This window comes from Enhydra lutris, unplaced genomic scaffold (assembly GCF_002288905.1).
Source record: "Enhydra lutris kenyoni isolate GAN:26980312 unplaced genomic scaffold, ASM228890v2 scaffoldscaffold6, whole genome shotgun sequence".
Taxonomy (NCBI): Eukaryota; Metazoa; Chordata; class Mammalia; order Carnivora; family Mustelidae; genus Enhydra; species Enhydra lutris.
In genome coordinates, this window is record NW_019154090.1 from 11,995,629 (window position 1) to 12,017,912 (window position 22,284).

Genomic DNA, 22,284 nt, shown 5'->3' on the forward strand with positions numbered 1-22,284 from the left:
GCTGAGCCACCCAGGTACCCCTCTACATGTACTTTTTAAAAATGCTTTTCAGGGGGTGCCTGGTTGGGTCAGTCAGTTGAGCATCCAACTCTTGACCTTGGGGTTATGAGACTGAGCCCCGTGTTGGGCTCTATGCTCAGCATGGAGTCTGTCTGTCCCTCTCCCTATGCTATTCTCCCTGCTCACACACGTTCTCTCTCACACACAAATAAACAAAATATTAAAAAAAAAATGCTTTTTGGGTGTCTGGATCCCTCAGTCAGTTAAGTGTCCAACTCTTGATCTCAGGGTCATGAGTTCATGCCCTGTGTAAAAAAGAATAATAATAAGGGGCACCTGGGTGGCTCAGTCGGTTAAGGGTCCTGTCTTCGGCTCAGGTCATGATCCCGGAGTCCTGAGATCGAGCCCTGCATCGGGCCCCCTGTTCAGTGGTGAGCCTGCTTCTCCCTCTGCCCCTTCCCCTGCTTGTGCTCTCTCACTCTCACTCTCTCTCAAATAAAATATTAAAAAAGGAAAGTTTACTAAAAAAAATTATAATAATAAATCAAGATGGTTTTTGCCTGATTATTAACAGTAATATGTGATGACAACAAACATTTCGGAAAATGTAGAAAACATGTAATGAAACAAAAAAATTCCATTTTGTGACAGTATGATATTTCACATGGAGAGATTGATAAAACTGTCCTTATTACACTGTCCAATTCCACAACCTGACCTTTTGACTAAAGCATTAAGTATTTCCCGTGTAACAAACACTGTAAACATCTTTAACAGCTGCACAATATTCCATGTTGTGGCTGTACCAACACTGAGTTTACACTTTTGTATTTAGGTGTTAGCTGTTTTTTTTTTTTTTAATTACTTTTTGTGATTTACAATGTCTTGTTGTATTTCAAAGTTAATTCCTTAGAAGAGTTACATAAGTGTAGAATTAGTGAGTCAAAAGGCAGAGAAATGTTACGGTTCTTGCACACTGCCCAGATGCTTCTGAAAATGTTACAGCAAGTTATAGTTCCACCAACAGCATCGGACAGTGACTGGCAATGCCTGATTCCAAACTCACTGTCTCTTTTCAAATGCTGGCTGGGATTCTGGCCATCAGCGGCACCACCCAAGCAGGGAGGCTGCCACGCCAGGCTTCCATCTCCTCAGCACTCCCAGCAGTGTCCCCAAAGGTAGGAGGGTATTTCTGTGCATACATTAAAATCAGGGGTGAAGGGTGCCTGGGTGGCCCTGTCAGTTGATCATTTGACTCTTGATTTCAGCTCAGGTCATGATCTCAGGGTCATGAGATCAAGTCCCATGTTGGGCTCCTTGCTGGGGATGGGGTCTGCTTAGGAGTCTCTCTTTCCTCTCTGTCTCCTGCTCTCTCTAAAATAAATAAGTAAAAATAAAATAAAATCGGGGTGATGCCAAATTCTGGAATGGGCTTTGTCTTAAAATGAGCAGTAAGAGAAAAACAGAGAGAGAGAGACTATCAGGAAGACTTTGCTGCTGCTGTTTTTGTTACCCCAAACGACCCACGTTGGCTATGGCCTTTGAATTCATAAGCTTTCATTTTCTTAAAAAAAAAAAACAAAAAAAAAAAACAAAAAACCACATAAAAAACCCACCCAAAACACACACAGCAATCTAAGCAGATCTCATGGACACATTTTAGTGGTGGGGACAGACACCTGAAAGCCATCCTTGACATTTCCTCCTTTTACGCCCCACAGCTAATTCCTCAGCACACAGTGTAGGCTTTCCATTCAGAATGTACGCAGAATCCAATTGCATGGCACCTCATCCCCTGGTGCAAATCTGAACAATGACGGCGGCTTTTCATTCTCCACGGGCAAATGCAGGATGATCCCGTAACACACGTCAGACCATTTCGCTTCTCTGCTCAAAGCCTCCAGTGGCTTGTGTCTTTCACAGAGAACAAACCCAAGTGCTGACAAAGGCTGACAGCTCCACTGCCGCGAGGGCTTCACCCACCAGGACTTCCTGCCTTGTTTACTCTGCCCACCCAGCCTGGCCGCCTTGCTCCTCCTGGTGATGCTAAGGACACTGGGCTTCAGGGCTTCTGTTCTTGCTCTTCTCTCTGCTCCCAACACTCTTCCCAAGACCACGTAGAGCCACTCCTGGCTGGTTCCTCACTTTGCTTAAGGGTCAACTTACCCAATGCATCTTGGTTGACTGTCCTATACAAAGCCTTGATTTAAACATTTATTTACTTGTTTATCTCACTAGAATATAAACAAGGTGTTTTGGTTTTGTTTTTTTTTTTTTAGATTTTACTTATTTACTTGACAGACAGAGCACATAAGCAGGGGGAACAGCAGAGGGAGAAGCACGATCTCCGCTGAGCACGGAGCCCGACACAGGAATCCATCCCAGGACCCCAGGATCATGACCCGAGCCAAAGGCAGATGCTTCACCGACTGAGCCACCCAGGTGCCTCTAAACAAGGATTTACTGTCTAATTTCATTATAGCAAACTTCAAACACACACAAAAGTAAAGAGGATATGGAAATGAACACCCACATACGCAGCTGCCCCGGTGATTAAATCAGAGCCAGATGAAACAGGAATTTTTGACTGTTTTCTTTAGTGCTGTCTAGTCAGCACCCAGAAGGGCACTGGCTGCTGGCAGGCTGCAAGGACATAGGCCAAGCGAACGCAGGAACATGGTGAGTGCTTCAGAGGGACAGCTGTCCCCATGTTTTCTATCACCCTCTTGGGGCAGAAACGATGGGTCACGTAATTCTTTGGTTTACGAGACCAACCCCTTACTGGGTCATATAATTCTTGGCCCTGTTTTAGGATGCCTCGGCGACAGCTCTTTCTCTGAACAATGTCAGCGCCCACCCCAGTGAGAGTGCATGGCACATTTCCACTAGTTGTGGTGTCATCTGTCCTCCCGGGAATGGTCACACACACATCTCAGTGATGTACTTAGAAACGATACATGTGACTCACAGTCTGCTCATCTTACCTATTTCCATCAACAAAGGAAGAAGATACCAACTGCGTGATTAGTGTCAGGAGGTCTGTTTAGGCCACCAGTGGGGAATATGACAATGCACATACCTGTTTTTCTTCATGATATGCTCAAAGGGCCTCAGAAAATCTTTCTGGAAACGGAAGTTGGCTAATTCTCCCTTCTCGAGAAACTTCATAGAGAGTTGCCTTAAGGAGTCAACAGCGAAGATCGCCACGTCTTCGTTGGGGTTACAGCCAACCTGAGCAGGAATGGGAGGCGAGGTGAGAGAGGCACAGTACAAGAGTGGTGGAGGTGGGGTTCTGGGTGCCACAGACAGACAGCCTGCCTTCAAAACAAATGCTCTGGAAAAAGCATACCTAAGGAGAAAAGAAAATGGTGTTTCTTGGCTATGACCTGGGCAATTCTGTTTTGTTTTGTTTTTTTTAAAGATTTTATTTATCTATTTGACAGAGAGAGAGAGAGAGAGATCACAAGTAGGCAGAGAGTCAGGTAGAGAGGAGGGGTAAGCAGGCTCCCCGCCAAGCAGAGAGCCCAGATGCGGGGCTCGATCCCAGGACCCTGAGATCATGACCCCAGGACCCTGAGATCATGACCCGAGCTGAAGGCAGAGGCTTTAACCCACTGAGTCACCCAGGTGCCCCTGGGCAATTCTGTTTTAAGTTTAATGATGCAAGATGGGTGGCTTGGTGGGTTTAAGCCTCTGCCTTCAGCTCGGGTCATGATCTCAGGGTCCTGGGATTGAGCCCTCCATCTGGGCTCTCTGCTTGGCGGGGAGCCTGCTTCCCTCTCTCTCTCTACCTGACTCTCTGCCTACTTGTGATCTCTCTCTCTCTCTCTCTCAAATAAATAAATAAAATCTTTTTTAAAAAATGATGCAAGATCAGTACTGCACATTTAATTAGAAGTGCTTTCAAATGTGCTATTTAATTTTTTAAAGATTGTGGCAAAATGCACATAAAACACAAAAGTTACGATCTTAACCATGTTGAAGTGTACAGTTCAGTTGTGGTAAGGACATCCTCACTGCTGGGCACCACATCTCCAGAACTCCAGCAAAGCTGAAACTCTGTGTCTATTAAACAATTCCCTATGTTGTGCTCTAATTAATTTTATCTGATTATACGAGAGGTCAAAAGACTTTAAAGTCTCTGTAAAGCCTTTTCTTTTTAAAGATTTTATTTATTTATTCGAGAGAGAGAGAGACAGTGACAGAGGGAACACAAGCAGGGGGAGAGGAAAAGGGAGAAGTAGGGTCCCTGCTGAGCAGGGAGCCCTATGTGGGGCCCGATCTCAGGACCCTGAGATCATGACTTGAGTTGAAGGCAGATGCTTAAGGACTGAGCCACCCAGGTGCCCCTCTGTAAAGCCTTTGCATACTTGCCCAGATCTGTCACCTGAAGCAAATGGTTATAAGTGAGTGTTATCGGCCTCAAAAAATTCAGCACAAATATTGAGGTTTTTAAAATTTCCTTAAAATTGTACTTGCCTATAGTTTACCTACTTTTAGAGACTGGTGTTATGGGTATATATTTGGTAGTTGCTTCTCAGACTTTTCCCTTAAGAAGACTCCTTCAAGCAGAGCAAGGGGATGTTTCCTACCAGAACTCCTGCCAAAGGATCTGGGGCATCTTGCAGTAGCCAGTTCCAAGAAAGAAACTTCCCTGGCATGTGGTCTGACCTGAAAAGGTTTTATTTTTAATGGAAGTAATGTTGCAGTAAAAATTGGAAACATCAATAGGAAATGGTTACATAATGGTATGTTCACAGGCATGGAGTTAACATTTGGCAGTTAAAAAGAAGTATGTCCAGCCTTTAAAAAAAGAAGAGGAAGAAGAAGAAGGAGAAGGAGGAGAAGAAGGAGAAGGAGAAGAAGGAGAAGAAGAACAAGAAAATCCTATCACATGCTACAACATGGATGAACCTTAAGGACATGATCCCAAGTGAAAGAAACCAGTCACAAAAGGACAAATACTGTCTGATTCCAGTTCTATGAGGTAGCTAGAGTAGTCAAAATCATAGAGACAGAAAGCAGAATGGTGGTTACCAGGGTCTGGGTGAGGAAGGAATGGAAAGCTAGTATTTAATGGGTTTAGAGTCTCAGTTTTTCAAGATGAGAAAAGAGCACCAGATTTGTTGCACAAAATGTGAACGTACTTAACGTTAATAAACTGTACATTTATAAATGGTTAAAATGAAAAATTTTATGTGTATTTTACCACAACTTAAAAAGGAATAAATTCATACATACTAATAACGTAGTTAAATGTTTAAGATTCCTTGCTAAGTGGAGGAAGCAAGTAATAAAATGATATATGTGATACTAGTTATGTTTTTTCAAAAAATCAAAAGAAACCAAGACAATATTATTTGTATTTCTATGAGTATATACATATAAACGTCCATAGAAAAATGTCTGGGAAGATATATACCAAACTGGTAATAATTAGTTTGGGGAGGGTTCAAAAGGAAGTGGTGATTGTCAAACGTGGCTTTAGCAGTACTTTTTTTAAAAGGTGTTTACGTCATATTCATTAGAGTAAATAGTAATAAAAAGAATATTCCTCTCCTCAACGTCAGGATTCAGGAAATCCCACAGCAGGAATACCACTCCAGGGCTTACCGTGCAGCTCCGCACACCCCAGGACACACAGATGTCCTAATTTAGAAGAGAAACATGGAAACTGTTTCCAAGACTCTGCCAGAATGCCAAGAGCTAAGTTACAGCTGTCTTCAGCCACACATTTCTTCAAACCTACGAGATTCTTCTGTGCTGCAGTTCCCGAGGGGAAGCAGAACATCTTCCAGGGGTGGTAGAAAGAATGAAGAGCCCCGGAGGGAGCAACTGAGTTTTCCATAACTTTGTGCTTAATGGCTCTGATGAGATGGAAGGGACAATGGTAATGAAGGTGACGGCCATAGACCGTCTTATCACTATGTCAGCCTACATCCCGAGCTGCCCATAAGTGGTCCGCAGGTAACCGAGAACTGGCACCTAACGAGCCTTAGCAACAGAACTGCAGGTGGGAAAAGTGACTTGTTCAAACTGATGTTCTCTCCTGAAGAAGGCCCACGGAACATGAAATCTAGACTCTAGAAAAGCTGGGAGAGGTTTACCGAAACACTTTTGGATTATTACTTCTGAGAGAAAAAAGGATCCCACGGCTGCTAGCGGCAAGGTTTCACGGAATAAGTGAGCAACGTTTGCTCCAGCTTAGTGGTCCTGGCCTTGGGCGAGAATACAAGGTAAGGCACAGTGACGATAATGGTTCGCATTCCCTCTCTCAAGTAATTTCACACCAGTTAAGTCGACTGGTCCACTAAGAAGTTGTTCACCCAGAAGAGCGAGCAAGATGACTGCTGACTGCTGGCTGATGCCTGATGACGGTGCTACCGCCCACTCAGCAAACAGTGGGTCTGGGTCGTGTGCAGGCTCTCGTGGCTGTGTCTTCCCTGAGGGTTCAGATGAAAGGGTCACCTGCTTCTTTTTGTATGTTTCTTCCATTCAATGGAGGGAGCGCAATTCTCTTTTGGATAAGCTGTTTTTTACTCAGAGTACTTCTAAGCATCTATACTATAATTCTTCATCTCCAGGAGTGAGAAAATTGCTTTGAAAACAATGGAATATATTTTGGTAGGAAACAGTGCTATTGAGCTATTACTTTTCCTTTAAGAAGTTAATGGCATCTCAGATGCATACACACACACACACACACACACACACACACACACACACACACTACATACGTGTTCTGATTTTTAAAAATTTGTTAAGGGGCACCTGGGTGGCTCAGTTGGTTAAGCCACTGCCTTCGGCTCAGGTCATGATCCTGGGGTCCCTGGATCGAGTCCTGCATTGGGCTCCCTGCTCTGCTTCTTCTCTCTCTCCCACTTCTCTCTCTCCCACTCCCCCTGCTTGTGTTCCCTTTCTTGCTGTCTCTCTCTCTGTGTCAAATAAATAAATAAAATCTTAAAAAAAAAAAGTTGTTTAATATATGGGTGGATGTGCCTGTATGTATGTGATGAAACCTCTAGTGGAGGGAAACAAGTGTAGTTTGGTTTTCTTTCAGTAGTTGTCAGTTTTAGAACACACAAATCTCTAGCTTCTGATGTAAAAATTAATGTTAGTTTTCTAGGGATGCCTGGGTGGCTGAGTTGGTTAAGCACTGACTCTTGACTTTGGCTCAGGTCATGATCTCAGGGCTGTGGGACAGAGCCCCGAGTCAGGCTCCACGCTCAGTGGGGAGCCTACCTGAGAGTCTCTCTCCCTCTGCCCTTCCCTCAGCTTGTGTGTGTACACTCTCTCTCAAATAAGTAAGCAAATCTTTAAAAAATAAAAATAAAAGCTAGTTTTCTCAACAAAGGTTTCAGAGTGGCAGCAACAAAAGCCAGAATATAAGAAGCAGTGACATTAACAGTGAAACTACATAGAACGTAACTTGCTCTTTGGTCGTCCAGAAGACACTCGAGGATTCTGCCATGCATTCAAACACCAATGTCTGTCCAGTGACTATAATGATTTTCATGGTGTTAGCCTAAATCTTGACTATGGGATATATATTTTTTAAAAGATTTTATTTATTTATTTGACACAGAGAGCGAGATCACAAGTAGGCAGAGAGGCAGGCAGAGAGAGGGGGAAGCAGGCTCCCCGCTGAGCAGAGAGCCCGATGCGGGGCTCGATCCCAGGACCCTGAGACCATGAGCTGAGCCGAAGGCTGAGGCTTAATCCACAGAGCCACCCAGGCGCCCCGGGGTATATTTTTTAAAAAAGATTTTATTTATTTATTTGATAGAGACACAGCGAGAGAGGGAACACAAGCGGCAGGGGGAAGAGGGGGTGGGTAAGAGAGGGAGAAGCAGGCTCCCACCAAGCGGGAAGCCCCACGGGGGCTCGATCCCAGGGCCCTGAGATCATGACATGAACCGAAGGCAGACGCTTGACTGAGCCACCCAGGCACCCCTGCATATGGGATATTACAGTATTTTTAATACCACTAAGATTTTAATTTCATACTCCACGAGTTACCTATCAGTATGTAAATATGCTCCAGAGGGAAAATGAATTATGACAATCCTCTGCTTCTCGCAATGTTACATTGCACAGCTTTGCCTTTTTTTTTTTTTTTTTAAAAGACTTATTCATTCGCTTGAGGATGGGGAGAGGGGCAGAGGAAAAGGGAGAGAGAAAGTCTCAAGCAGACTTTCCAAAGAGCGCAAAGCCTGATGTGAGGCTCAATCTTACCACTCCAAGATCATGACCTGACCTCAAACTAAGAGTTGGACAACTAGGGTGCCTGGGTGGCTCAGTTGGCTAAGTGACTGCCTTTGGCTCAGGTCATGATCCTGGAGTCCCGGGATCAAGTTCCGCATCAGGCTCCCAGCTCCATGGGGAGTCTGCTCCTCCCTCTGACCTTCTCCCCTCTCATGCTCTCTCTCAGATAAATAAAATCTTAAAAAAAAAAAAAAAAGAGTTGGGACACCTACCTGACTGTGCCACCCAGGTACCCATGCACCACTTTGCTTTTATTTATTATATATTTTTAAAAGATTTTATTTATTCATTTGAGAGAGAAACAGAGAGCGCACAAGCACATGGAGGGGCAGAGGGAGACTCCCCGCTGAGCTGCGAGCCCAATGTGAGGCTCGATCCCAGGAACTGGACATCAGGACCTGAGCTGAAGGCAGATGCTTAACCAGCTGAGCCAGGTGCCCCACCACTTCACTTTTATGAAAGATCTACCTTAGTATCTATTTTCACTAACCAAAAAAGAAAAATCCAAAGGGGATTTTTGCTTTTACAAAAAAAGGTAGAAAAGTGAAAATAACATCGAGCATTTGCTTTGCAGCGAGCTGTTACAGAGGCAGCACGCGCCCCAGCAGCCAGAGTGGCACTGCCAAGCCCCTTCCCCGAGAATTCCACTCAGCATCTCAGCATTAAGCCACCAGAGCTTTGAACGGTGTCACTGAGCATCTGGGCTTTATCTCAATTCTGTGCACTGTCAGCAAGAGGTGTCTGTCCTAAGGTATCAGAAAAGCCTACGAGAGGTTATTTTTGGGGTGTGGGAATGCTCAACAACTTTTCCATAGAAATTAATGGTAACTGCCTCTGTGCTTTACACCATTTCGGCTTATGAAAGGTTTCATAGCAACGTCCTACTTTTAGATAGTAGGGAAATCTGTCTAAGTGCCTGAACTCTCTCACTTCTTCTTTGAATACAGTTGCCTGCTTTTTTCTGGACACTGATAGAGTGGTTTCTGAATCTGAAGAGTTACCTTGTTGAAGTGATCTCCAATCACATGCCATATCCGGGACCACTGCAGCCGGATCCGGTTCATGTTGTAGTACGATATCTCCACAATCTTCTGCAAGCTGAACATGCGGGGGTGGTGCGGGGAAGCCAGCTCGTCCATGGACACGGCGCACAGCCAGCGGACAAAGTCAACTACAGGCCAGACCCAACAACACATGCGACGCTTCATTAGTAATGGCCAGACAGCCACAACATGAGGATTCTGTAGTTGTCACACGCGAGTGACAAATACATACCTATGGCATTTCCATCCAGTCTGGTAGATCCAGTAAAAATTCTAGGAAGATAATTTCAGACACAATAAAATAAAAGTTAGATTTGGAAGCTGCATTTCATTTTCAAACACTGAAGAAAAGGCAAAAAGGAAGCATTTCAGGTCTGGAACCTCCACTAAAATAAATGACTGAGGCATCAGAGGTACAAAACTGGTCAATGAACCTGGAGCATAAATGCTTATAATGGTAGAAAGAAAAAGTGACCCATCAAAGGAGGAAGGGAGAGTAAACATAACATCATGTGATGTCAAAACAGTGGAGGTGGGAGAGTGAGGACCTCCAAAAAGCTGCTCCTCCATAAGACAAAAAAAAAAAAACAAAAAAACCCTAGCAAAAAAAAAGTTATCCAAACCCACTCTCTTTCAGGACTGCACTGTGGAAATTACCAAAGGCTGGAAAAATGTTTGCTCAAGAAAAAAGGCTCAATTTTGGTATAAATAGAGACTATTATGGGGTTTTAGGCTGGCCTACTTCCATTACTGTCTTCTCGGCTCCACAGAAAGGCTGAAAACCAACAGCTTTGAAGTCACAGGAACTGTGAAACCAGTAACCTAGCTCCATAGGAGAGAAGAGAACAGTCCTAGAATTTCCCCCAAAACACGAGACTCAGAGAACTGACATTATTTGACCTGCCTGGCAGTACCCTGGAAACCCCCATTTTCAGGATTTGTCTTTGACTCAGACCTCTTTTGGTGCAAACAGCCTTTTCCCTGGGGCTTTTGTCAAAAGCAACCTGTAGTCACTACCTGAGGTGGCAGTTATAACCGGGACAAGCAAGGACGTGGCCAAAAACCTGAAAGGAAAAGCTGGGAATGAGACACCCACAGGAGGCTTTATTTTATTCTTTTTAAAGATTTTATTTATTTACTTGAAAAAGAAAAAAGCGAGAGAGAGAAAAGCAAGGGAAAGGGACAGAGAGTGCACAGAGGGAGAGGGAGAAGCAGACTTTATTTGACAGAGAGAGAGAAAGCACAAAAGCAGGGGGAGGGGCAGAAGGAGAAGGAGAGTCCCCAGAGCAAGAAACCTGATATGGGGCTCCATCCCAGGACCCTGAGGTCATGACCTGAGCTGAAAGCAAATGCTTAACGGACTGAGCCACCCAGGTGTACGGCAGAGCTTTTTAAAACCTCCTGTGATAGGGGCTCTTGGGTGGCTCAGTCCGTTAAGCATCTGCCTTCAGCTCAGGTCATGACCTCAGAGTCCTGAGATCAAGTCCTGTGTTGGGCTCTTTGCTCAGTGGGGAGCCTGCGTCTCCCTCTGCCCTTCCCCCTGCTTATGTGCTTTCTCTCTTGGTCAAATAAATAAATAAAATCTTAAAAAAAAAATCAGGAATTCTAGAGTTGAAACCTCTAAAACTGGAATGGAAAATTTACTGGAGGGGCTGAACATCAGTTCTGAGCAGACTTAAGAATTAGTGAACTTGGGGCTCCTGGGTGACTCAGTGGGTTAAAGCCTCTGCCTTCAGCTCAGGTCATGACCACAGGGTCATGGCATCGAGCCCCGAATCAGGCTCTCGCTCGGCGGGGAGCCTGCTTACCCCCACCCCCGCCCCTGCCTGCCTCTCTGCCTACTTGTGATCTCTGTCAAATACATAAATAAAATCTTTTAAAATTTTTATTAAAAAAAAAAAAAAATTAGTGAACTTGAAGACGGGTTAAATGAGATTATGCAGTGTGAGGAACAGAAATAAAAATGAATATTTAAGAAATGAAGAAAATGTCACAGACCTGTGAGACACTACCAAGTACACAGACATACACATAAGAGGGAGTCCTAAAAAAAGATGAAAGAGGCTAGAAGAACTTTTGAAGAAATCATGGCTAAAAACTCCCCAAATTTGGTGAAAAACAACAACCTACACATCCAAGAAGCTCAACAAACTTCAGTAAGATAAACTCAAGCACTCAGACATATAATAATCAAAATGTTGAAAGCCACAAAGTGAGAGAATCTTGGAAGTAGCAAAAAAGCAGAGACTCACCACTGTGTAAGGGATCCTACAGAAAATTATCAGTTGATTTCTCATCACAAACCACAGAGGTCAAAGGCAGTGGGATATCAGATTCAAGGTGCTGAAATAAGACTACAAACCAAAAATTCTATGTACCAAAACCAACCTTCAAAAAATGAAGGAGTAACTAAAATATCCTGAGATAAACAAAATCTGAGATAATTCATTGCTAACTGAGCTGCACTATAAGAAATATTAAACTAAGTTCTTCAGGTTGAAATCAAAGGAAAGATAATAAGTCAAAAGTATCTGAAGAAAGAAAGAACACTGGTAAAGATGCCTGGGGAACTATGTATTTTCTGTTTGTAATTCATTTTTATCTATCTGATTTGAGGATGGCAAAAGTAATTGTCAGTAATCTGTGTTGATGGGCAGGTATGTATAAATATGTAACTTATATGGAAACAGAAAGGAGAGGGCAGAGAATGGAGCTGTATAGGAGCCAAGATGTTTCATACTACTCAAGTTAAGTGGATGCTAACTCAAAGTCAAGTGTTAAAGTTAAGATGTTATTAATCATGATCCCCAAAGCAATCAGTAAGAAAAGCTCTGAAAAAACACAGTAAAAGAAACAAGGAAAATAAAATAATACACTAGAAAATTTCTTAACACCAATGAAAGCAGTGATACTGAAGGAATGGAGAAACAAAAAATGACACAACACATATTTATAAAAAAAGAAAAAGCACAGATCTAAATTCTACCCATCAACAACTGAATTATAATTAAATCTAAATAGATAAAACACTTTAATTCAAAGGAAGAGATTGGTGGTCCAATAAACATGGTCCAATCATCTGTTGTCTAGAAACTCACTTTATTATTATTATTACTATTTTTTTTTTAAAGTAAGCTCTACATCCAACGTGGGGCTTGAACTCATATCTCTGAGATCAAGAATAGCATGCTCTACCGACTAAACCAGCCAGGTGCCCCCAGAGAGACTTGCTTTAGATTCGAAGACACAAAGAGGCTGAAAATTAAGGAATAAAAATGACACAGTTTATCAAAAAGTAACCAAAAGAGAACTGGGTGGCTGCACCAATATAAGACAAGAGATTGCAAAATCATTACTAGAGTCAAAGAACATTTTATAACATAAAACGTTTAATTTGTCAAGAAAACATACAAATACATATGCACCTAACAAGAAAGCCCCCAAATCACAAGGCACAACAGATAAAACCGCAAGGGAGAAATGGACAATTCAACAACGCCCAGAATCGGCAAGTCTATAGAGAGAGAATGAAGATTAGTGGCCACAAGTACTAGCAGGGGAGGAAATGGGCAGTGACTGATAATAAGTACAGGTTGCTGAAAATGCTATGAAATTCAGTAATGGAATAGCTTCTCAGCCTTTTGGCTAAGACCAAGCATGAAATTTGATAGCGGTGCTGACCACACAACTCTGAGTATACGAAAACCCACAGAACTGTACACACATATTTTAAAGATTTATTTATTTGAGAGAGAGAAAGTGTATGCAAGAGAGCACATATGCATGAGGGGAGGGAGGGGCAAAGGAGAGGCAGAGGGAAGGAATCTCAAGCAGACTCCCTACGAGCATGATCTTATGACCCTGAGATCATGACCTGAGCTGAAATCAAGAGTTGGACACTTAACTGGCTGAGCCACCCAGGCACCTCCTGAATTGTACATTTTAAAAGAATAAGTCTTTTGGTATATGAATTATATCTCAATTTAAAAAAAATGTAATGGCACACAAAATGAGGCTGGGATAATAGTATCCATGAGCTGGCTAAGGCAGAGAAACAGAAAAGAAATAAGTGTGGTTGGGGCGCCTGGGTGGCTCAGTGGGTTAAGCCTCTGCCTTCGGCTCAGATCATGATCCCAGGGTCCTGGGATCGAGCCCCGCATCGGGCTCTCTGCTCAGTAGGGAGCCTACTTCCTCCTCTCTCTCTGCCTGCCTCTCTGCCCGCCTGTGATCTCTGTCAAATAAGTAAACAAAATCTTTGGGGTGCCTGGGTGGCTCAGTGGGTTAAAGCCTCTGCCTTCGGCTCAGGTCATGATCCCGGGGTCCTGGGATCGAGCCCCGCATCGGGCTCTCTGCTCAGCAGGGAGCCTGCTTCCTCCTTTCTCTCTGCCTGCCTCTCTGCCTACTTGTGATCTCTGTCAATTAAATAAAATCTTAAAAAAAAAAAAAATCTTAAAAAAAAAAAAAGAAAGAAATAAGTGTGGTTAATGGAATAAACATTTTGTACTTTTAGCCTAAACCTAACTGAAAAATGTGAGGAAAAACCCATCAAAAGTATGTTACAGACAGTACCTCTGTTGGAGAGAAGCAGGGAAGCAAAAGGAACAAGGTAATCAAAATACACTGATAAAGAGTTTAAAATACGAAGAGGATTGTTCTGAGAACAATACAAATTATGCCCCAATTCTATACTGCTATCATCTCAACAATGTCTATAATTATTTATTAACTTTTAAAGCTCATTTTAAAGATTTTATTTATTTATTTGACAGAAAGAAAGAAAGAGAGAGAGAGAGAGAGAGAGAGAGAGAGAGAGAGAGAGATGGTAAGAGAGGGAACACAAGCAAGGAAGGGGCATGGGAGAGGGAGAAGCAGGCTCCCCCCGGAGCAGGGAGCCCGATGTGGGGCTCGATCCCAGGACCCTGGGATCATGACCGGAGCCAAATGCAGATGCTTAATGACTGAGCCACCCAGGCGCCATAACACTGCCTGTATTTAGTACTGTGGGAAAGGTCATGAACCACATGAGCAGCAGTGTACATGATTACTGAAGGGTACTTTTCAGGACTTTGTTCATTTTGGAAAATTCATATTTTAAATACTGGTATCTAATGAATGTCTTTAAATAAGAATACCTATATTTCTTGTGAATGTTTAGTTTAAGGAAACAGGTATCATGGAAAGGTTCTAAGGAAAAAGAAATGCAAACTATGAATGTGGCCACCTCTCACTCATACACAGGCTTTACATCTTAAACCCTTCTTGAAATTTTTTAAAAGGTAATTTCTTTTTTTTTTAATTTATTTTATTTATTTTTTTATTTATTTGATAGAGAGAGATCACAAGTAGAGAGAGAGAGAGAGAGAGGGGAGGAAGCAGGCTCCCCGCCTAGCAGAGAGCCCGATGTGGGACTTGATCCCAGGACCCTAAGATCATGACCTGAGCTGAAGGCAGAGGCTTAACCCACTGAGCCACCCAGGCAGCCCCTAAAAGGTAATTTCTACTAAGGAAACAAGGTAATCTAAAACGAGCAAAAACACTTATTTTTAAAAAGGTCAGGAATTCAAATGAACATGAAGGTTATTAGTAGCTGTGGATCACGTGTGCCACTTCCTAGTTGGAGTGATCTAGAGCTCACAACACAAGAGTCAAACAGATTAAGAATCCATTAACCACACAGAGGATCTGCCAAGCTCCTGGACAGTCCAGCTTCACTGGAGAACAAAATCATTACCTGTCTACAGCTACAACCACACTCTGTGAGCTGGTCTCACCAACTGATTCCTGGAAGCTGGCCATCTGTCTTTTATCCACTCCACCACTCACCAAATTACCTGAAACACAATGTGCAAAATCAGAATCGCTTCAGAAACAGTCAAGTACTTAGATCAAAGTATTCTGTGGCATCAGTATGCAGAGACAAGAGCCGGAAGACAATGGTTTGCAGGCACAACACAACAAAACAAAACAAAAACACCCTCAACTGATGACAGGATAAAATTAAACGTAGACTTTGGCATTTGAAATACATTCTTATTCTTAAAATACGAGCTCCCTTGCTTGTACCAACCACCTCCCTTTCTTAATAGTCTTGCTCATTTTTACAGTGTCAAATGCCTACATTTAAGAGAACAAATACACAATTAAGCAGCACCAACTTAGAGCTTCTAGAAGATGGGATGGCCGATACCTGTTCAGCGTCCCATGCGCTTTCCAGGACCTCACTCTAGCCATCCCTGCATGTGACCTAAGCAGCAGCTGCTAGTACAGCCTCCCCCTTTCACACGGTCTGTGCTCTTAACCGCGACTCTATACTATTCCAGTCAGTGTCCCTGGGACCTAGGAGCCTGCCCTCTGCCCTGAGACACCCTGGGTTGGAAACCTGCCCCTGTCACTTCCTGCAGTGCGGTCACTTCAGCCCAGCGTCACCTTCTTCATTCACAAGATGAGGATGGCAACAGTGCCAATCTCACTGCATGATTAAGAGAATTAAATGAGTTAAAATGAGTAAACCAAGTGCTTAGAATGTGGCCAGGCACATTTGTTTGTCTTATTTGCTGTCAGAGCCCACCAACGGGAGCCTCTCGATTCAAGGAGAAACCATTCTACCTTCCAGATAACGAACATGGAAGTGACGCTGCGTCTACTTGTCAAAATCTGGAGATAGACACCCCCACTCCCCTAATACTAGGTACTGAAGCGGTAGCCTTTCTGAAGTAAATGGCTTCTCCCCCCAATATACTTAATATGCACAGAAAGAAAAGTAATGCACCCTGCTGATTTTGATAAAACAGGCATTTACTCAACAGTTTAATCACAGTTAAGAGAGCCAAAGCAGCACTTCCACGTCCACTAAAAAACATACTGTCAGTGGGCACACAAGGAAGAGCTGGTTTGCGTGACAGTCCTGCGAGACAGGAAGCATTTCATTCTGGTTAACTTGTGACTCCGCGACGGCCAGCCGTGGGGCCTGGTGTCTTACCAAGGCCAAGGCCCATGAACTCTTCTCCCGCCAACGTGTGGCCCTTCAGGCTCCCTTCTCTTTCACGCCCAGATCCAGACAGGTAGCGCGTTTTCACCCCGGTTCCTATCAGCTGAGCGAGCTCCAGCTGGCTGATGCACTTCAAGATCTAATGAAAAGGACATCAGGCATGAAGAAGTGAGTTCCCGTTTCCGGCCTGCAAAGGTCACTGCAATCTTAGTCATTCGAGAGCTCTTTGAAACACACGGCTTTTTAGGTGAGAATGAAATCTGAGGGTCTTAGGGTGGTTTTCCTAATCCTGGCGAGGCAACCCACTGACTACAGGCCTGGAAGACAGACTTCACTATCTTTTTTTTAAACTGTTAAAAAGTAGAAGAGAAAATGACCAAAGGAAAAGTGGGTACGATGCAGTTATGCCATAGAGATGTTTAATTATACAAATGTCATAAGCGCTCGAGAAAGAGAGAAAAGCTGTCTGACTGGAGCAGGGCATCCCACCCACCGTGCTCCCCAGTAAGTCGCCATCTGGTCTACTCAGCCTCCCTTGTCCCTTCTCTATTCCACCCCTCAGACGCAAATACTAGCCTCCCAGCTGCTCCGTTCACTTGACACGTCTTTTCCTACCCCCAAAGCCTTTATACTTGCTGTTCCTTACGCTCTTCCCCGCAGCTCACTCCCTGCTTAGATTCCCAGCTCAGACATGTGTCCCCGAGACCTCCCTGGACTGCCCCGAGATTGCACGCACACCCTCTCTACTACCATTCCCTGGCCACAATATTTTTCCCCCCTTAGCCCTTACCACTTTTGGCCTTATGCCATATATTTGCTTGCTCTCGGCCTTAAGTACCAACAGGGCGTCAATGCTGTTTTGTTCACTGCTGAATCCCCAGCACTTAAAATAGCTGGTGATTATTACTCGGTTAACTGAGTGAATCAGAACATGTCCCGGAATGGGTGTGCAGTTGAAAAAGTATTGTAGCTTCCGGGCCCACGGGGTGGTTCTAGGGTGGAGAAGACATACCTGCACACAAGCCTTTTCTCAACAGGAGTTTATCCGAAGAAACAGACATGGGTCTTGACTTCTACTGGAGGAAAAACTGGTTGCCAGAAACTTTCTGAGGGACAGCATGGAGGTCTCCAGGTAAACCCTTCTTAAGGGATTTTCATGGGAACTTCTGACTAAAGCTGGGTTTTGCCTTTCATGCTGACGTTACGACCTGATCTCAGAGCATGGGAGTCCACTATACCACTGAGTACTGCTTGGTAGTGAGAAAGGCACTTAATTCTACCCGACAGAGCCGTGCCCTGATTGCTCCACATACGATGATCCTACTAAATTATTACCAGTAAACTCGTAGTAACTCCCTCCCTCTTCCAGAAGCTGAGGACGGCCAGCGTCTCAAGTATGTCGACAACTGCAGCCAAGGACTTCTTGGCTCCAGCCCGATTTCTGACCATCAAATAGGTGGTAATTCATTTTAACATTTCCGGGTGCTGCTATATCCTTGGCAACCAGCAGGAACCCTACTGAGATCGTGCCTCTGAGGTTAAAAAAAGTTCTGTGAGAGAAAGCAGCTATTTACTCATTCAGTACGTCCTGCGACTCCTCAGAAAACAGGAAATTACTTCTTAAAAACAAAACAAAGCGGGACGCCTGGGTGGCTCAGTTGGTTGGGCAGCTGCCTTCGGCTTGGGTCATGATCCCGGCGTCCTGGGATCGAGTCCCACATCGGGCTCCTTGCTCAGCAGGGAGCCTGCTTCTCCCTCTGCCTCTGCCTGCCATTCTGTCTGCCTGTGCTTGCTCTCTCTCCCTCTCTCTCTCTGACAAATAAATAAATAAAATCTTTAAAAAAAATAAAATAAATTGTTAAAAAAAAAAAAACAAAAAACAAAAAACAAAACAAAGCAACAACAACAACAACAACAACAAAATGGCTCCTGGCTGGTTCAGTTGGTGGAACATGTGATTCTTGATCTTGGGGTCCTGAGTCTGAGCCCCACCCTGGGCACAGAGATAACTTAAAGAACAAAAACAAAAACCGAAACCCAACCGACCATCCCTCCCTACCCCTGCCCTACCCCACCTTTTCTAATATGGAAAACTCCAAGGGTGCAATGGAAGAAGGAAAGGCTGGGTGAAAGGGGACAAAGGTACATGCCGTGATGAGCGGGAGGGGGAGGGCCAACACCTACCGAGTCCTCACCACCTGCCAAATGCAGTTCTGGGCCCTGGACAGGACCTCCTTTCACCTCATGGCAACCCCACGAAGGTGCAGCCCGCATGGGACCTGTATACCACACAGGCAGGCAGAGCTGCAAACCCACACCGGACCGCAGCAGTCCAGCCTTCCCCCTTAAGGACTTGACCCCATGGGGGAGGAGGCAGCCACGTCCCCTCTAGGTGCCCATAGTCCCCACCACTATGCACACTCACCTCTACTCTTACAGTTTTTCTCTCTAAAGCAAGAAGCAGCAATATGTGCAGACACCAGAGAAATCAGGTAATGTAATTTAAGGGAAAAAAGCAGAAAATAAATCTGCATAATTCTATCACGCGGGATTTTTAACACTCTTCCTTATCCTTTTCAGGTATGATTAGGAAAGAGATCAGGCCCCCAGGGACATTACGAGCTCCCAGGAGGAGCCCAAGGGCTTGGGGCAGTGGAAGGAAATCTGTTGCAAAAGCAAACTCGTGCCAACCGGAGCTGGTGGCGGTTGCGCTCTTGTGACATGGAAGCATCTGAACGCACCCACCACGGGCCCAGAAGCTGACTTTCAGAGACGTGAGGTATTTGTGGATAAAGGAAAACCCAGAGTTAAAGCGAGACTTGACTCTAGTTGCAGAACTGGAACCGACCCAAGACAGAAGATGGACACTGAATGAGGAGAATGCTGGGAGTTCTCCTAACTAACAAAAGGCATTGACCAGGGTTTCCAAAGGAAATGCACCTCGTGCCAGGAGTTCCCAAGGTAGTTGCCATCGGTGTGCGCCACTGTTATGAGCGTCTTTATGGTGTCGATGTTTTTCTGCTTCATTTCTGTGATGCTGGAGCTGGCCGTCAGCAGGGAGAAGCGAGCAAGAGCCTGAACATAAGCATCTCGTTCCAGCTGCAACAGAAACCCAACCAGGAGAGCGTGCTGAGGTGCCACCCTTAGCATGCCAGCTGGCACGTCCACGCGCCTGTGTGTGCACGGGGCTCCTGATACCGTCTGTACACAGAGCAACGTGCCAGTTCTTCCGTGCTGGCGTCTTCCTGCTACCCAACATCCCTGTGCGCCACGTGGCTGAAAGCTGGCTCTCTCCTTTGCACCTGACCTCAGACTTAAAAGTTCCATGTTCCCTTCCCTCTGGAGGGAGTAGGAGAGGAATCTGTTGAATGTTAAGAGTGCCACATACACTCTAGTTTCTCCAACAACCCTGCAAGGTAGGCCTATTTCCTCAACTCTACAGAAAAGGGACCAAGGGTGTCTTAGAGAGGAGTTGGCTGGGCCAATGTCATGTGGCTAAAGAAGCAGCAGGGCTAGGTTTGGCAAGCCAGACTGTCTGATGTCCTAGCCTGGGAGCTTGGTACAGAAGAAAATGTCTAACTGTAAAATACACAGGAATAGAACATTCGAGTTTTTCAAAATAAATGGGTGCAAGTTCTTACTTCGGAAATGATGGGTGGGACTGACAGCCTCCTAACTGGTAAGTTTGAGAATTGTACTCAATTCTCAAATGATTAGTTGTTTGAATTTTTTCAAGATGCAAAGGTTTACAGACATACTCATTTTGTAGTAAATTGTTTTCCCAAGAGAAGACTTGGAAATGAAGGGCATTATAATAAAAACTGATCTTAAAAGGAAAAGTAATATTTTAGCACAAGGGCAGGCTAATTAGGCAGGCGGATAGGAAGTCTGTTTGTCGAATCCAATCAAGTGGCTTAGACCCCACCTACCCACTGAGGAGGGTTACAATCCAAATCTCCAGTTTTCCCCCTAATGAGCCTGTTGTCAGCATAAATCTGTGGGCTTCTTCTCAGCAGGCATGAGAAGGTAGTTTGCTGAGACTTTTTGGCTAATTGGAAGTGTCTGATAGTTTCTAAGTTTTGCCAAATCTGAAAGAACACAGCCCACCAGGCTCTCTGGAGCCTTGCTAACTTCCACCCACCTGCATTCCAAAGATGCAGGCAATCCGGATTGCACATCGGATGCCCTCCAAACACAGGGAGGCCACCTCCGTATCATCACAGTTCTGCAGTCCGATGCTATAGGCTGCCAACAGCGGCGTCCACACCAGCTGAAAGGAAGTGAGGGTTCCGTCATGTCTAGGGTTTCAGCACGGAGAAAGCACTCAGAGGCGACGCTGTTAGTTATGAACACAGCCAGCACGCCAAGTTCACTGCTATTTTGATTTCAATCTACGCCGTTCACAATATAAAATGATTCCTCAACTGTTGTCAGAGGTATCACTACAGATACACTCCTCACTACACGTATGGTTCAAAAGGAAGGAAGAGAAATACGTGGGGAGTGTGCCACCACCACGTCTACGTGCATTCGTGGCAGACATCACTCATCAACAGGTGAGCCCACTCCCTGAGAAGTCTACTCAGGGCAGGAGAACGGTTCTCGCACAGTGTATTGGGCAGGCAGTGCCCGTTAGGCTGGCACACAGAATAAAACCTACACACAACTCATACTCTATAGTTTTTTGAAAAGCTCCTAATTCAAATTATTTAGACTTTAGTTTTCCTCCAATTTTCTTGTGAATGCCCTGGAAATAAAAGGTTCACAAGAATCTAGAAGTGCTCAACTAACAGGATATTGACAGCTACTACAAAAATACCTTAGAGAAAAATTACGCCTTATGTCTATAAGGCACGTATCTGTTCTAGACTTTAAAAAAAGAGACACTTCAGGATATTGTCTTTTTACCTCCAACTAGTTTCATCTGGTAAACTCACCCGGAGGCCACGGAGGTGAGAGATCAAAATGAAACTATCTCTTTACCCTGAATGACTCTTAATTCATTTAGTCCCCCCCCCAGCAGCCCTGATAGCAACCCTGTGCTTATCCCATTTTACAGATGAGGAACACAGAGAGAGGCTGAGTAAGCTGACCAAGGTCACAGAGCTACAAGGTGGCAAAGGCAGGATGCAAACCAGCCATTCTGACTGTGGGGCCCATGCTGGCACACTCCCCACACCATCAAAGGGCTTCTGGGAAGGACTCAAGTTGTGTTCAGACAGAAGCACCCAGACCTGACCTTTCCTCTCCTCCACCTCTTCACCATTACAGAGTCACTGGTTGGCTTCTAGCCCGCTCCCTGCAGAGTCAGGCCGAGCCATGTCCTGGCTTCTCAGGATACTCACTTTGAACATCGGGCGGACATGGTCCAAGTGAGTGGCACTGGTGAACGGGGCCTTGGCGTGGCTCACGGCCTCCATCAGCGCTTTGGCCGTTCTGGCCATCTGCTCCATCTCCAGGTTGTACAGCAGCCGTCTCTGTTTTTCACTAGCTACGCCTACAGAAAAATGAGAGTCTAATAGCAGCTGCTGATACCCACTGAGCGCTCGCTGTGGGCTAGGCATGATTTTAAAAGATTTACATTGGTTAAGTCACAAATCTTCCTGAGCCCCTCCATGTGTTCCCAACAGTACCGTTTTACTGAAGGGGGAAATGAGGACAGAAAGGCTCAGCTCCTTGACCAGGGACACACACCCAGTAAGGATTGGAGGTGGGACTTGATCCCAGCCAGTGTGGCTCTGCAGCCTGTGCTCTCAGTCTCTGTGCTCTGCTGAAGCCAAGAGTGTCACGGGCCTTCCCCCATAGAATTCTCAAGGTTGGCACCATCACCACTGGCATTAAAGCAGTTTTAAGAACACTGAGTGGGATAATTTAGCTCTCAGATTACTCATTTTAAATACCTTCTTGTAGCTAATCACAAATCTAGCAAGATGGTTATGAGAAAATCAACATAATCACACTGATTTAAACACATTAACTATTCAGATA

At 44.6% G+C, this 22,284-nt stretch overlaps 1 protein-coding gene across 2 annotated transcripts in view; it reads right to left on the reverse strand.

Moving 5' to 3' along the window:
- LOC111141359 (ADP ribosylation factor guanine nucleotide exchange factor 2) overlaps positions 1 to 22,284 on the reverse strand; it is a 100,433-nt gene that overhangs the window by 26,600 nt on the left and 51,549 nt on the right. For both annotated transcript variants that reach the window (XM_022493838.1, XM_022493837.1), the window contains exons 19-26: positions 21,642 to 21,793; positions 20,438 to 20,566; positions 19,237 to 19,395; positions 16,288 to 16,435; positions 15,040 to 15,139; positions 9,541 to 9,581; positions 9,267 to 9,436; positions 3,080 to 3,231 (exon numbers count right to left, since the gene is read on the reverse strand). In XM_022493838.1, the coding sequence (XP_022349546.1) occupies positions 3,080 to 3,231; positions 9,267 to 9,436; positions 9,541 to 9,581; positions 15,040 to 15,139; positions 16,288 to 16,435; positions 19,237 to 19,395; positions 20,438 to 20,566; positions 21,642 to 21,793 (1,051 nt within the window). The remainder of the gene's footprint in view (positions 1 to 3,079; positions 3,232 to 9,266; positions 9,437 to 9,540; positions 9,582 to 15,039; positions 15,140 to 16,287; positions 16,436 to 19,236; positions 19,396 to 20,437; positions 20,567 to 21,641; positions 21,794 to 22,284) is intronic.